General features: G+C 41.6%; 1 protein-coding gene across 15 annotated transcripts in view; it reads right to left on the bottom strand.

Annotated features, from left to right (window-relative positions):
* Positions 1-15982, bottom strand: part of ARVCF (ARVCF delta catenin family member) — a 247023-nt gene that overhangs the window by 127040 nt on the left and 104001 nt on the right. For 2 of the 15 annotated variants that reach the window (XM_088064819.1, XM_088064822.1), the window contains exon 1: positions 10496-10818. The exons of 11 other annotated variants lie outside the window; for them this stretch is intronic. In XM_088064819.1, coding sequence (XP_087920945.1) covers positions 10496-10516 — 21 coding nt within the window. In that variant the 5' untranslated portion in view covers positions 10517-10818. Of the gene's footprint in view, positions 1-10495; positions 10819-11229; positions 11338-15982 lie in introns of those variants that run through there. 2 more of the 15 variants (XM_088064824.1, XM_088064820.1) reach the window with 2 other exon arrangements.

The raw sequence follows: 15982 nt of genomic DNA, 5'->3' as shown, positions 1-15982 counted from the left end.
AATTTTTCTGGAAAAGCTGAACAGTGGGCTCAAATCCAAAACCTTAAGAAGACTTGAAAAAATGTCCTTAAGCTGAGAATGACCCTTTGTAAACAAACGTTCTTCTACAAATGCAGTAAGTCTGATCATCACCAACACCACCATTAAACACTCCATGGTTTCCATGAAGGAGCTAATGTTATGCAGAATTCCAAAGGTAATGCAGACTGTCTTTTCATAGCTACTCCACCTTGTATGCCAGCAAACATTCAAACAGCTGAGAAGACAAAGAATATTAATAACAGAATACACAGAATGTAACTAGAACCAAATTCTACTTTGGAAATTTATATTTTTCAAGCTTTTAGACCTGTAACACTGACTCTGATCAATAAGCTGGAGTGGTAGTCAAGTCTACACGCCAAGGAAAACTTCAGTTTTCCAGGTGTACCTGCAGTTGTCCTCATCTGCGCCTCTACAGGTTAAGAGCAAATTAAATGACAAGGTGACATTCTATAGCACAAGTTTTCCACCCTATTTGTGGCTACTCAGTGCAGTTAGGCTCTTTGCAAGATTATTTCTTCAACCTGCTACCTACTGGATACAAAGCAGAGACAAAGGCTGTAAGAAAACTCTGTAAACTCTGGGATAATCCAAATACTGGTCAATCATACATCTTATTTTAAAAATGCAATCAATACTGGAGATATAAAATATTAAATAAATACTTAAGGCAGATATCTCTACTCCTCACAACTACTACAGCATGGAGCTGCATGGTTCCCCACTCTTGCTGGGTTTATAATTAACTGTATCTGAAGTAAACGCAGAAGACTTATGAAAAATTGATGTTACACCAGAACAACTTTTTTCTTGAGGTGTCTCCCCCAAAATAGTTAAAACACCTATGCACCCAGTTTTTACAACAATAAAATAATTACCTTCCTGTTATTCAAGTTGCACAGGACAGCCTTGCCAATGAGGCAAGAGGCTAAAACTGTCATAAAAGATAAAAAGATCAGGGCAAGATTATTACGCTGAAATCCCAGGAGGTGACCAACATCTTACTTAGGGGAAGATTCATTCAAATTTCATCAGCCTATTGAGTGAATAAGGTAGGCAGAAAAGATGCTAGTATCAAAGGGAAACTAATGATGACCTGAATTTGAAACACAGCAATCGCCCACACAGAGACTGAGACTCTCAATTCCTCTGTGCCGCCTGGATTTGTCAGAGAAGGCTGCATTCTGGGACATGTCAATTAAAATTAAGAATGAAATAACTCTGTGCAACGGTGCTGAATGGCATGTTCTCTCATGAGACCACAAGTTCCTCTTGAGATTTCAGCTGTGCAATCAGATTTCCGTTCTTAACTCTTTCATTTCCAATGGAATTGATCAGTTCATGCACTCTTCCTTTTCCTTCAATTCTCAGCTAAATCCAAAGACATAATTTTAGAGAGTCTTGGACCTACCTGTAGCCAAAATCTGCACCGTACTTCTCCAGAGTTAACAAGATACGAGTGCTGCAGAACACCAGCTCTATATGGCTTTGGGCACTATCAGAATCGAGTGGAGAAATTCAGGAACAAGACAAAAAATTGAGAAGCGGCAGTGTAACCTGAGGCTGAAGTGCACTGCTCAACGAGGCAAACCGGGCAACAATTCTGAGAAACTGGACCTCAAGAGTCGCCAGGACCAATATTTGAGTTTTGTTTGTCCAATGGAGAAGGCAGCCTTCGTCACCTCACAGTACCTCCCCCACACAAGGCGTGTCCCAGAGGTGCCTCCCAGCAAGGCGGACAGCCCGCGTGCAGCCGGGTGGGACCAGGAGCCCACGCCATCCTCTCTGGGCATCCAGGGCCACACTCCCACCACCAGTGCAGGAACCATGATAGAGCAGAACCCCAAAACAGAGGCCATCTATTTAGGGCATATCATGAAGTGCTCAACAAAGCCATCTTGACATTTTACCTCAGGAGAACATGGGAGCTGTATTTTAAGAGGGAAGAAAAGTACCTTTTCCCAAATTTTTGCCATTCAAAAACACACAGGAAATATTAGAAAAAGAAGTAGTTTAAGTGTTGTGTTTCAGTCATAAACTTAAAAGGCATTTTTCAAAAACATTTCTGTGTAATTTACAACCAGGAGAAAACTAATTCTCCTTGTCCCTTTAAAGGAAAACGATGAATTTTTAGAAGACTAAAACAAAACACTTAAGGGAATTTTAAATACAGGAAGGAAGGATAAGAACATGGGGGAAGAACCCAACAGACTTCGTAAATATTTTTGTGATTTCAGTTGCCAAAACAGTATCTACTTAATGTACCTCAGCCAAGTTTCTCTGAACAAGAAAATTCAAAGAGCAACAATTCATGAAATACACCCACACATTTGCAGTGTCTTTATGCAAGCATACACAGCACTTCAGCTGCTGTGGACATGACTCTTCCTTTACTATCTTGATTTACATGGCAGATGCTGATTTTACCACTGTCTTTTTCTGGAAGGGCTCTGGAATTCAGCCAAGCTAGGCACGGGTGTTACACATTATCTGCTATGCCTCCCAGTGAAGGCAGCAAAAGAAGAAAATTACATTTTATCTGACTACTGTAAAGTTTGCGCTGGCGCCGTTAAGCTGAAATTTTGAAGTGTCAGCTTTGTGGGAAAAAGAAAAACAAAACTGATCCCACGTAAATGAAACAAAGATTATTCTGACTGGAGTCTCAAAAACCAAGAAGAAAAACTTACCAGATTAACAGTGTGTCACACTAGATTTAGAGAAACTGCAGGCAGATACTTCAGTTCCTATTTACACATCAAAACCAGCAGTCAGGTTTTCCAAATTATTCAGCAGATTGACGCAGCATTCTTAATTGATCTCTAATCATATCTGCAGCTGGTGTGTACTAGCTTAAAGGTTTGAAAGTCTGTCCCTCAATCCTGTTTACCTATATAGCATCAGTTCTCTGAAGTGATTTGGCCCTTGAAGACATGGCAGGGAAAAAATAAATTTTTTAAACCAACATATTAAGAAGGGTCACAATTTTTTCAGCAATTAACTGAATAACGTTCTCCCTCTCACCTTGCTTTTTCATACAGCGGATGGAAAATACTTATTTTTGTATGTTAAAATATAAAAGCTGCAACTGTAAATACGAAGGTCCATCACCAGTATATAAAGAATTAATCAGTGCTTCTTTGCACTCTTTGCGGTGAGAGAAGGGTGCGGTGTCACCTTCTGTTTGCTTCATATTCCTTGAATGTTATCCAAGTAAGTCTTTTTTGCCATCTCCTACATCTAAAATGACTGATGGATGGTGCTTTTGATGTAATTACAAATGGCTCTTCCCTCCAGAAACAACCTGCTAAAATGAATATTGTACCTTAGAAGCAAAGTATTGCCCTTAAAACTTGCCAGCAGTGTGCACTAATACATAGCCCTGATATTACTGTGCCACTAACTGGTGTCATGGCTGTCACTGACAGATGAAAAGCTGAATAGGAAAGAAAAAAGAAATGGGATGTGATAAGATTGCATCATAAAATACAAGATAAATGTGTCACCATGACCAAGACGCATTCTAACCTCAGGTAATACAATAACATGTCTTGGTTGAAAGAACTACCCACATGAGATGAATTTGCTAAGGACAAATGTGACGTGCTCCTCGTCTAGCACACATTGCACTCACATTTACATATACTAATGTGAGGAATACATTTTTTAAAACTCTTGCAAACAGTATAGTCAGAAGTACAGACCACTCCTGTTAACCAAAGAGGAGAACAAAGAACTGGAAAGTAGAATAAAATTATTAAAATACATAGGTGAAAAAAATATATTACTGAAAAACTGACAGGAGCTGCAGCATCAGGCTCTGACACTCAGCGCTGGTACACAATCACCCTGCAGAAGTGAATTAACACCATAACCAGCATACCTCAGAAAGCTGCCAAATATTTAAAAAAGATCTATTGACTTTCCTGGCAGTGCTAGAAGGCAAAGACAGACTTTCTGCATGACTGATTCCTTGAAATTTCATCCAGAAAACAGTGGTTAACTTCACCCAAACACAAGCATCAGGAGGTACCCTGCCACTGTCCCAGCACCCTGCCTCCCTTCCTGGGGAGGAAACCAGAATTTTGTTTCCCTTGTACTTGCAAATCAGCCAGGAGGTTCATCTGGAACAGCATATAAAGGATGCAAAGCATTTCTGAAGCCCTGATCACAGCACTGAGAGCTTCAAGGCACATGAAAACCAAGGCTTTATGCACACCTTGAATTCCTAAGTTTCCATGACTTAAGAATGACCATTCTGGATGCCCCAGTAAGGCAAGAAAGTCACACCAGGAAAGTGCCCGGAAGTAAATGATGTCCATGGGAGAACATCAGAACAGATGCAGAACCAGAGCAGTTGCTCAACAGAATTTCTGCCAATATAAGAGACAGTGGTGCCATAAAAGAACTTCCAGATACAACTTCAATATAATTGGTTTGGTTTATCAGTGATTAATAAGGATTCAGGAAAGTGCTGATGGAGAAATTTACCCACCCACATAAATGTGCTCTGTAAATAACTGATCTTGCCCATACAAAACAATTTGTTTTATATTCCTGCAATGCAGTATTGTATGAAACCCCATATGTAGTCTTTCACACCAGTTGCTTTATCTATCCTTTCTCCAGAGCTACTTGGAATTAACATACTTTCAAAAGCCTGTATTGAACTCCTTAAACAAGTGACTTCATCTTATTTAAATCTGGAGCTCTCATATCTGCGTAACTCTGGCACAGACACTGGTTTGTGTCTTTGCTGAAGTGTTACACACCCAACCAGCCAAGGCCCACTCACTGCTGTGCCCAGGAGCCAAAAGGGCCTTTATGCCCTTAAAAGCAAATTCACCTGAGAATCATATCAAAAGAGAGGGATGCAAATATCTTCAGATGCAAAACTTACTAAAATAATTTCCAGAAGTTTACAATTCAAACAGTAGAATAATCCTGGTCACACACAGGACCTGTTTATATCTCAGTGCTCTACCATCCATAAACAAATAGTGCTGCATCTCTTTCATCAGCTCCTCAGTCAATTACAAGCTTGTACTTTGAAAGGACTTCTGAACGTTCCAGATGATTCTTCTGATCAGTCTTACACTACTCACATCCAGAGTAATGCTACTTAAATTAAATCATCTTCTCATCTCCACGTATGTATTTTTATACCCACACACATGCACATATATATAAACACACACAAAAATACCACCTCTACAGTATAAAAATAAGCCCTGACTCTGGTTTCATTACAGACTTTCAGGAACATCTCTCCTGAACATTAAAATAGTGTTGCTGAGAAAATTTTACTGAAAATAAAAGTTCAGAGCTGTGCCAAGTGATTTAGCTTGTGGAGGTACAAATGCCAAAGCTCAAAAATTCTTCAAGTTTAGTTAAAACACTTTTTTGAACACTGAGGAGTTGTAATGCTAAGGACAGATGTGTGGGATTGGACAAAAGGGAAAACTGACATTTCAATCTCCTGCTGTAAGCAGGTGTGGGCCTGACTCAGAGGCAGCGAACATCACTGAAAGTCACAAATTTTCACATTACTACAGTATAGAGGGAGCACTTAATTCATGGAGTTTCCACCCCTTAATACTACAGAAAGGATTCTGCCCATCCATTTGTAGATACAAAAGATTACATTGCCCTAAGAAACCAAGTGTTGCTCATCTGGTTTGTCTGAGGTACACAGTTGCTCATTCTTAGGTATAAAGGCAAATGAAAAAAAAGGTTCCAAAGCCTGGCTGCAATTTAATGAGAGACAGGAGACACAAAGGACACAGCGAAATTTAAAACTAACAGTGTTTGAGTTTCAGCTTTCCTTTTAGCCAAGAATTTGAAGTACGCTTTCTCTAGTCTCAGGATTTGTTTCAGGAACTCCATTTACTCTTCAAACCTCCACTGGAAAAACAAAACCAAAGAAAACCTACCAGCAAAATTCTATGTTTCGCTTCTCACATGCTACTGAAATAACAGCAGTTTTACAAACACCTGAAGAATACAGTCTTGCTATTGCTCCGATCTGTCCTTGGGAAGATCTGACCAAACCAGATGTATACAGAGCTCTCAGGCCAAGGCACTTTAGATGTTGTATTGTATTGCCACCTTATTTCACCAGCAGAGCTGTCACATGAGCTCCTGCACACACATTCCTGTTCATCCCTTGCCCTTTTCTTTCTCCCAGGAACTTCATACAGAGCCACTTCTCCTTATTTCATGCCCAGCAGGAACATACGACCCTTCCAAGGGCCTCAAACAGCCTGGTTCAGGAGGCCATTCTCCTCTTTTCATGAAGCTTTACGGTTTGCTTCAGTTATTCAGCTGCATCAGTTTGTTGGTTTTGTCCCCAGAATGGTCCTCAAACACAGACATTACCTTGTTGCACACTTTGGGAAACCAACAGCCAGCAGCAGCAGAGAACAGGATTTTTCTGAACCCCAAAGCTAAGCTCCCCCATCTCACATTGCAATATCCACAAATATTCCCACAAAGGAGAAGAAGCAGTGCTCCAGTCTAAAGCAGGAGCTTTTTAGAAGTTTCCCTGCATTACAGCTACAGAATTTTGGTAGCAAAGAAATAACTTGGAGTAACTGACAAACAGAGGCAGGAACAGGTAAAGACATGCAAAGACTATGCCAAAATCCTTGTATTCAGTGAATTGCCTTATTATTTTAACATTCAAATGCAAGGCCAGAACTTCACCAGTGGCCTTGATCCTACTCCCACTGAATCAAACTTTCATTTAGTGGCAGAAATGAACTGGGAGAAAAGTGTTTGCAATTAAATGTTTGTGAAAAGCCTTTTTATAAACATCCAGTCCATCCAGTTTCAAATGTGATTGTTTAACATGCTTTTTTTCTCCATTTTATCTTCCATAATCAGTATTTCTACATTTGGAAAAGACCTTGAGTGCACACACTTGTTTAAATAAATAAATTTTCAAAAAATCAACCAAACAACAACATAAAAACAGGGGAAAAAAAAAACCCAAAACAACCAAACAAAAAACCAAAACCCAATCAAAACCACCGAAACACATTTTTATGTTTTTATTTTTATAAATGTAATGCAATGTAACTTAAGCAAAAATTGCAGCCAGCCTGATGCTCCACGTACAACAGCTCCAGACCTTTGGGACAGGTGGTTAAACAATACAGCCTCAGGAAGTGCAGTTGCTGGAATATTTTGTGTCCACTGCTGTTACAAAGCTGTGCAGTCACACAAATTGGACATTATAGGCCCTCACACCTCAACAGAACTTTTAAAGGAACACAGTTCCTACTGTTTAATGAACAGAACGCTTCCATTTCCACATCTTACACAAGGGTCCTCTTGCAGCTCCAAGGCTTCCTCCTTATGCTGAAGGACTCAGCTGTGCAAGCTCCTCCACAAGAGGTAAAAGTCACATTCTTCCACCTGAGCTGACATTCCACACCTGAATTGGGCAGTATCTGCCCAAAGAGCTCCAAAATCCACCCTTCTGCAGAGAATTACTGCTTCTGTGGCAGAGCTCGTACCAGAGTGTGCCTACACTCAGCTGCACCTGTACACAGTCCAACATCCCAGGGAGTCCCAAAACACATTCCCTTTGCCCAGCTCTGATACAGAGGTCACAACTGCTGGCAAAGGGACTGCCGGGGGAACAAGGAGGACTCAATACTGGAGACTGCTATATCTCTTCACTCCAAGGTCACAGAGCATATTAGACCTGTTTCAAGCCTGTCATGTGACAATCCATGGGTGAATCCCTACAGAAATCCATGCCAAACCTCACACTCCCATTTTATTTGTTTTTTCTAATGATTTGACCAACTGTTTGGAAAATGATACTATTGCATGCTGCACCTCCATGAACATTTCTTCCACAAGCTTTCCATTGCCAGTAAAGATTCACAGCAGGGATGCCACTAATGAATTAACTGCTTTTTTATCTTGCCAGATCTACAATTTCATACTCTTTCACATCAGTATTATCCTCTAGCAAAATGCTTCGGGAACAAAGTACTAAGGACAGCCTTACTGAGGTCAGTGCCTGAATTTGGAATGTTAATAAAGTATTTTCCAAAGCAAGAGTAAGAAAGAACTGAAGAGCTTTTGGCAAAAGTCAGTTTAAGTGACTCCTTTCCCCTTCACAACTTCATGGTCCTGAGGCAAGCCAGCATTTTAGGTTTCACATCCAGATCAAAGCTGTATGTGATACTGCACGAACATATATTTTAACAGTTCCAGACTTCAAGATCCTTCTCAGTTTCATAAATTCTTTACTTACTTCCAAGGCCACTGCAGACTACAGATACTCAGTACAAACTTCAGCACCTTTCATCCCTCATGAGCAGGAAGGGGAATGGCTAAGAGAGGACTCAAGAACGTGACACCCACTCCACACTCACAGCCACATTTTTGGTTTTCATCATTTGGTTCCTCTACCAGTGCTCTCAGGTAAAATGCTGCTTTTGTGGCCCAGAACCTCAGGAAGCGTGACTATTCCCAGCAAAAGCATCATCAGAAGTTATACTTCATTATTTTTAATTACTATTTCACAGCTACCTTTATCTAAACACAGCAGACCTTCACTTAATGTGCCAGAAGTCCATTCTAGTATCTCTCTAGTATCTTTATCTGTACAGACTGCATAGACTTGTCATCCACCTCAAAGTCATTTATTCATTTGGTTGAGTTTTACTTAACTGTGATCATTACAGCTAAAGGATTACTTTCTAGAGGCCCTATAACTGCACAATAAATTTATCTGACAACCCAAGGCTTAAAACTACCACCTTTCATTAAGCAAAGCATTCTCTAATAAGTAGCTGTGCTACCAGATTGAACAGTTATTCTGTAAAAAAAGACCTCCAAATGAGTCCGGAACCATTACTTTAACAGAAAAGATAAAACAGCTTATCTCTGTCTGAGCCTCAGCTGACAGACAGTGTGAAAATTAAAACCCTGACATTTTTTTTTGTTTTGATATGGAAGAAGAACTTACAAGCTAACTGAAAAGCATGACCTAAAGTGATTAACTATAACCTTCCACTCTCATTCAAGCTCTTCTGCCTATCAACACAGAAAACCCAGAAGACACGAACATAGCTGTACTGCACCGGTCAAAAGACATTAAACACACCTTTTTTTTTTTACCGTTAGCATTCTTCTCCTTACCTCCAGCTCTTTCCATTATGTATTAAAAAAAACCCAGACAGAACCAAAATCCCTCGAAGCTGCTAACTAGATCTATCTATCTAAAACTCAACAATCCATTGCAGGTAATTTGACAGGTACAGTAACTGTGGGTCAGGCAATATGAACAGCACCACAGACAAATCAAATCCCTTCCTAAGAAGCCCACAGGTAGCATGACACCCAAACAAGCACCCAAACAAACCAGCATTTGGCCACCTCCAGCAGGCAGGGCTGTGATTCCAGGGAATCCCACAGACAAAGAAATGCTCACTGGAAGGCCCAGCTGAAAGGGCTACTTTCCCCACAAGGGAATCGGCATCCTATTTGCATCATGAAATGATTCAGCCTTCTGTTACTGAGATGGGTGACTTGAACACACTGTATTAAACCAAGCCAGAGAAACTAACAATTCCAGTGCAACGAGCCTAAACAAATTCAGGGATGTATTATCAGTGATGTACTATCAATGCACTTTCTTATTCTATGGTACTCTGTTTTAAATTATAAAGGCAGAGGAGAAAAAAGAGGATTAAGAAAAAGACACCACCTCATCCTAGTTGGAGAAGCAGCTCTACTCTGCCACCACCCGAATTTATCAGGTTTCTGAGGCTTACAAGGTAGGAGAAGGTTACCCAGGCAAAGCACCTACGAATTACACGAGTCTAGATGATCTCTATTTATTTAAATCTAGTCTGCAATAGCTTTGCCCTGAAATACCCAGTAACACTTGAAAGTAAAGAATAATATTTGAAATAATTTTGCACTGAGTTGTCAGTCCATTACAATTACTAAGACGACAGCCAGGAAGAACTTTATGTTTAAGATAACATTTAGAGTGAAAAACCACCGTTATTTCTCTGGTATGTCCAGCAAGAAAATCAAAGAGAAAGCCAGGGAACACAGTATGGGAAAAGCAAACATTGAACAAAAGCACAATAGCAAAGCTTTCTCTTTTAAAAGCACTATTTCTAGCTGCTCATGTCAAAGAGCTCCCTAGATTTATTGAGCAGGACGAGAAGGTCAAAGAACACAATGGCTTGCTTTTTTGGGTGTTTCACCAGTTAACACAACAGAGACAAAAGCAGATTCTCTCTCGAATGCTCTGCTAGAAAGAGCAGCTCAGCTTTTGCTCTTAGTTCTCAGCTGAAAATGAAAACACGAGTAAACAACCCTTTCCAGCACTGACAGCTTTCTCCACGCCACCAGAACCCCCTGCACACGCGGCCGCGGAGCCCAGAGAGCCCGAGGGGAAGGACGCAAGTTTGGCACTAACCTGTTTGAGTTCCGCAGGCATTTATGCGAGGTGCCGGTCCCGCTGTCCCCAGCACACACCACCTCCGGCTGCCCGCAGCCCCTCCGCGGATCCAGCCGGCTGCTCTGACAGCCTCCGGAGCCTCCTCCCCCGGCTCCTTTTGTACCCGACCCGGCACCCTCGGCGCCCCAGAGCCCCTCCGCAGGCTCCCTACGGACTGAGCCCATCCAGGGAAAAGCCCCGCTCCGCCGGGAGGACCGGCACCGCCGCGGCTCGGGCAGGGAACGCGTCCGCGTCCCTCTCACATGGCTGTGCCGCCGCTGCCCCGGCGCCGGGAGGCTCCGTGCGGGGGGGTGGCACTGACGGGCAGCCGCAGCCGGAGCGGGCCACGCCCGGCGCGCCGGGGAGCGGGGCAGGGCCGGGGAGCGGGGAGAGCTGCGGGAGCAGCCCCGGCCGGGCCGGAGCAGCCTCGGCCGTGCCCGGCGCCGCCGCGCGGTCCCTCCGGCCGCTGGCGGCTGCGCGCCCGGAGCCTCGGGGGGTCCCCCGCTTCCCGGCCCGCCCCCGCCCCGGATCTCTCCTGATGGATTAGAGACAAAGAGGGAAACCGCCCGTTCCCAGCGTCTCTCAGAGCGGTAACCTGCCGGCACCGGCGGCACAGAGCCCTTCCCATAGCGCCTGCCCGGAGAGCGCAGCTGCCTCCGGAATTAGAGGGCTTTCTGCAAGAAAGCACAAGAAAGGAAACCTCGCTTGCTTACTTTTTGTACTTCACTTCGAGATTAATGGCATCCCTAATGCACCAACACCAGACAACGATGATCTTCCATCACCGTCTCCTCCCTTTTGCATCTTACACAGGTGCGGTGAGGCTTAGAGCTAAAAAGTACAACTGGCCTAATTTTTTTAAGCCATTCACCTGCCCACAAACCTGTCCCACATTCATTAGAAGATTGCCTGGATAAATTACTCATTACCAAAATGAACGCCAGGTGTGCTATGCCTTGCATCCACCACATTCTGCAACAAAACCTGTGACTTCACAGCATGGTTCAACACGGTTCTCACATCCATCTATTTCTAGTAAAGTGGAAGTACCTAGTTTTTAACATTAATTTTTCAGCAAGGGTGTGAACCTCTATGAAGTATCTAGGAAGGAGAGGCTTCCCATACTTCTTATTGTAGGATTTGATCTTTCTTTCTGCCTTTTCCGCAAAACTGCAGGAAGTGAGTATTAAATATTTTAAGACATCAAGTCTTGAAAGAGATGTAGTTTGGTAGGTGTAAACCAACTTTAATTAAACCTGAAGCGGTTTTCCCCCTGGAGCCACAATAGGGCAAGAGGAGATGCTCAGCCACTGCTGAACCAGCTGAACTTTCCATGGAAGCTGTTGGCCAGATCTGGGAAGGACTGTGGCCTCCAGAGCTGAAAATCCAGCACTGCTTCCAGACACCAGCCAAGGGGCAATGGTGGTTCTCCCTCTTCCTACAAGTTTCCTGCAGCAAACCAAAGCAATAAGTAAATCTGACACTGTAACAGCTGGTGGATGAACAATGGTAATTAGGGACTGAAAGATACTGGCATCAAATTAGAAACTATCCCTGGAAAACAGGCATAGTCAGAGCCAGGGAGACAAACTATACACCAGGAAGAAAGGTACAATTGAATCATCTTTAATTATCAGAATAGATGCCTTTGTACAAAAGGCTCTTTTCATCCCAGCTTCAGGTTCCCTGAAAATTTTAAAACATCCTTCCAGTGTCACCAAAACTATCAATTTATTTGTATCAATCTTACCAGAGGAACATAAAAAAGTGGCATCTCCTATACAGACATTTGAGTGGAAGAAATGTTTCAGACCTATTTAATCCTAATTTCAGCTGTCCTACTACTGCTAATGTCAGCATTCCAGATGTAAATTAGAGCTAAGGCTTTAGGGACAGAGAACAGCGCAGAACTACATTACCCATCTCATCCTAGCTTGTTTAGAAATAAATGCTGTTAAGTGTGACAAGGGCAATGGTAGATGTTGCACAAGGTTTAGCTGAAGTGATTTGCTTCACTGGAGGGAAAAGATATATTCTATCTACAGGGGAATAATTTAGAGGCAACTGCAGTGGCCATTAATAAATACGTAAAGGCCAAAGCAAAAGGAATGAGGTCTGTATGAATCTCCTGTACTTTTGTACAGTGCTCTCCCACCCCTTCACCTTGTCCAACTTTTCTTCAGTTAACAAACTAAAATAGCTCCACTTTTGTTGAGGCCATGCTGGCACAGAACAGCACCACTCAATTTAGCCATGCACCTGGCTACATGCCAGACCTTTATACACTGTCAAAGAAAAAATCAGTGTAAAGCCTACATCCATAGGGCACTGAAGGAGCTAGTCTTGAATGCAACTGAAAACCTTCCTGGACAGACTTGCCAATTCTTACTCACATAAGAAGTCTCTCATGTTATAAACCCACAGGTATTTGTGCAAGCCATTCAAGATTAGCGCTGCAGAATTTTGAAGTCCCACGTGCTAGAGTCAGGTTATTATTTAAGAACATACTTTTCTTCTAAAATATGAAATAGATGTTTGTAGGCCTGCTGGTTGTAAAGTGAATTTTGAAAATATTTTGATTCAAAGCTAAAAGTTTTTTTTTAAGGGAAATTACATCTCAAGTCCCCTTAGCCTCTTGCAATTATTTTACCAGCTCATATAATTCTGAATGCTGAGATTTGGCTATGTGAAGTCAAAGAACTAATTACCTAAAAAGAGTTATGGATTAGATCCCTAAGGTTATACTGAACTTCCAAATTCTGGCAACAAACACTCTATCCATTAGTATCAGACCGCTGACTACATCACAACCTTCCCCTGTTTTTTTTTAACGAGCTTTAAATCCTTAATCTGTCACTTCTTTTTTTTTTTCCTAGCTGCAGAAGTAGGGTGAAAACGTTCTTTCTTCTTGCTGAGAAATTAAAAATTTATAAGTAAGAAGGGATTTAATTCTTTGGAAGATGGAATAGGATAGTATCTCAACCAAGCTTCTCTTATTTTCTCCCATTATCCTTAAAAAATTTCCCATCACTAGTGCTGTTCTATAGATTGATCTGCTCTCAGAGGCCGTAAAAAGGAAATGGTTTACAGCACTGCCTGGGATCATAACATATGGCTTCAGTGATATGCAACTTCCATAAACTCAACAGAGCAAGAAGGCACAAGATGAGTCAAGAATCCCAGCTAACCATATAAGAAAAAGCAGCACGATCACCCTTGGCAATTCTCCGAATTAGAGAGCCTGTGTTCATACAGGGGCTTCCATGCCAAGGGTATTTTATTGTCCTTCTGTGAATTTCATGCAGCAAATGAACATGGTAAGTGGGAGAACTAAAGCACAGCACAGTGAGATGTGTCCGAGTGCCCTACAGTAGTGCTTTTAATCCAGACAAATGGAAACAGAACATTCTATCTCCGAGATCTGTTTTGAAATCTTTTCCTGTTAGCATTATCATAATTTTTAAATGTATTTGTAAAGTTACAAGAGCATCTGTATTGCTGGAAATGGTTGTGTGACTGTAGTAGGACACAGCCAGGTATTTCTAGCATTGCCATGAACACCATTTTGACAATCTTCTTGCTCTCATACTGCAAGGTTGGAAGTGGAGACAAAGCCAAGTTGCCTCAATAGGGAGCTGTTGTATATAAATGGAGAATAACTTTAGGTGTCTATTTAAGAAGCCAGTATTAAAAAGAGGTCTAAAGGATCACGAGGCTGAAGAACAAGTCAAAGCAGGCACTTCCTATAGGTTGAGACCATTAGGCATTTCAGTAAATTCAGGGGATTTTAATTTGTATACCAACACAGCTTCCATCTTGCTACATCTAATATCAGTCAACTCCATTTCATCTAAGTTGTCATATGACAGGATGAGAACAAGGACAGTCTGGTGACAGCACTGCTTACATTAGAAACAAAGGACAGAGGAAGGTACATGTCACTGCATATAGGTCACAGTTGAATGAATGACCTATGTTTCCTCCCAGCAGCTCCATTTAGGTAAAGATCAACTAAATTTTAAAGAGATAAAAAACCTACTCCAGTTTATGGAAAAAAAATGAAAATTAATTACAATAACAGAATGTCAACAGAAAGTAAAACAGATCAAGGTTGGTTCTGTGACCATAATTTTATGCTGTAATTATTGGAAAGGAAAACAAAGACTCAAATGCAGGAAAGAAAGACCCAGTATTTTCATGTTTTCGATTTTGTTTTGGTTTGTGGATTTTCCAGATGATTTGTGCTATATTTCATGCTGCACATTACGAACTTGCTCAGAAGGTACCGGCTTAACTCGTCATTCTCTCATCCAGAAGATAAAAATGTGGTTTGCCATGATGTACCAGACTGATAACTGTCTGCACAATCTACCTATTTTCATGGTAATTACTGTCCTCTTCAAACCAAAACCTGAAGCTGTTTTGCAGTCCCTTCTGAAGAGAGAATTAAGGTCTCTTAAGTCGGAAATTTATTCCAGAGCAGGTTTCTTGTATTTTAAATAGTTACATATGAAATTAAGACTGCAAAAAGGAAGAAGAGCTAATCGAGATGGGTTAGAAACACAGACACTATAGTTCTTTTCAATCTTTAACTACAGTATTCTAAAAATGCCACTGTGACAGCATTTTGGATTAAGTCCTTAAAATGAACTCTGATGGTATTCTACAGCATTTCCCCATCACCACAACTATGGATAAAAAACTATTCTCTCCAGCTAGTAATTCAGTAGCTTAAAAAAGAAGCAGTTGTTGGGGTTTTGCTTGTTTTTTTGTTTGGCTGGTTTTTGTTTGTTTTGTTTGGTTTTTTTATAGAATCTAAATAAGGAGTAAACCATGACATTTATTTAAATCAAAGGCTTTAATTATAGTTGGCACACAGCCTCAGGCTGCCCATGGCCATCTTTGGACATTCTGTTCTCAGTCACACTGATGACTTCAGTGAATCACTCCACATTTGTGACAAAGCAAGCAGGAACATAATTTGAACCATTAACAAGATGGCCTAAACTAGCAAAAGACTCAGTAATTTATCAATGTCATCATAACCGAACATCCATTTTGGGCTCTTTCAGCATTAGTTCACAAGGGCTTACAGACACTGCAGACACCTGAAAGGGAAGCGTAGAAAATTTTTGAGTTTAAAAACCAGGTTGAACCCTGCAGGTCCAAAGCCCAAAGGGCTCAGGGGAAGAGGAAATTGCCAGGTTGGCTGCTTGGTGGTTTTAAAGTTTCTGCAAAACCTTTCTGCAGGCACACATGGCTGTGTGAGGGAAGAGGCTCACAAAGGCTGGCCGGCTCCTGGGCAACGCCTCGCAGGGATAAAGCTCTGCCTCACTGCCCCCCTACGGATCAAGGCCTGTATTAGAAACAAAATCTTTTCATTTAATTGGGAGATACAGTACAAAAAGATTTTGTTACGGTTTAAAATCTTTCTTCCTGAACACCCCAACTAAACTAATACAGTCG

The sequence above is a fragment of the Pseudopodoces humilis genome, chromosome 20, assembly GCF_049639895.1.
Source record: "Pseudopodoces humilis isolate 2021_Gansu_Grassland_sample_001 chromosome 20, ASM4963989v1, whole genome shotgun sequence".
Lineage (NCBI taxonomy): Eukaryota > Metazoa > Chordata > Aves > Passeriformes > Paridae > Pseudopodoces > Pseudopodoces humilis.
Note: the sequence above shows the minus strand (reverse complement) of the source record. Positions and strands in the feature narration are given on the sequence as shown.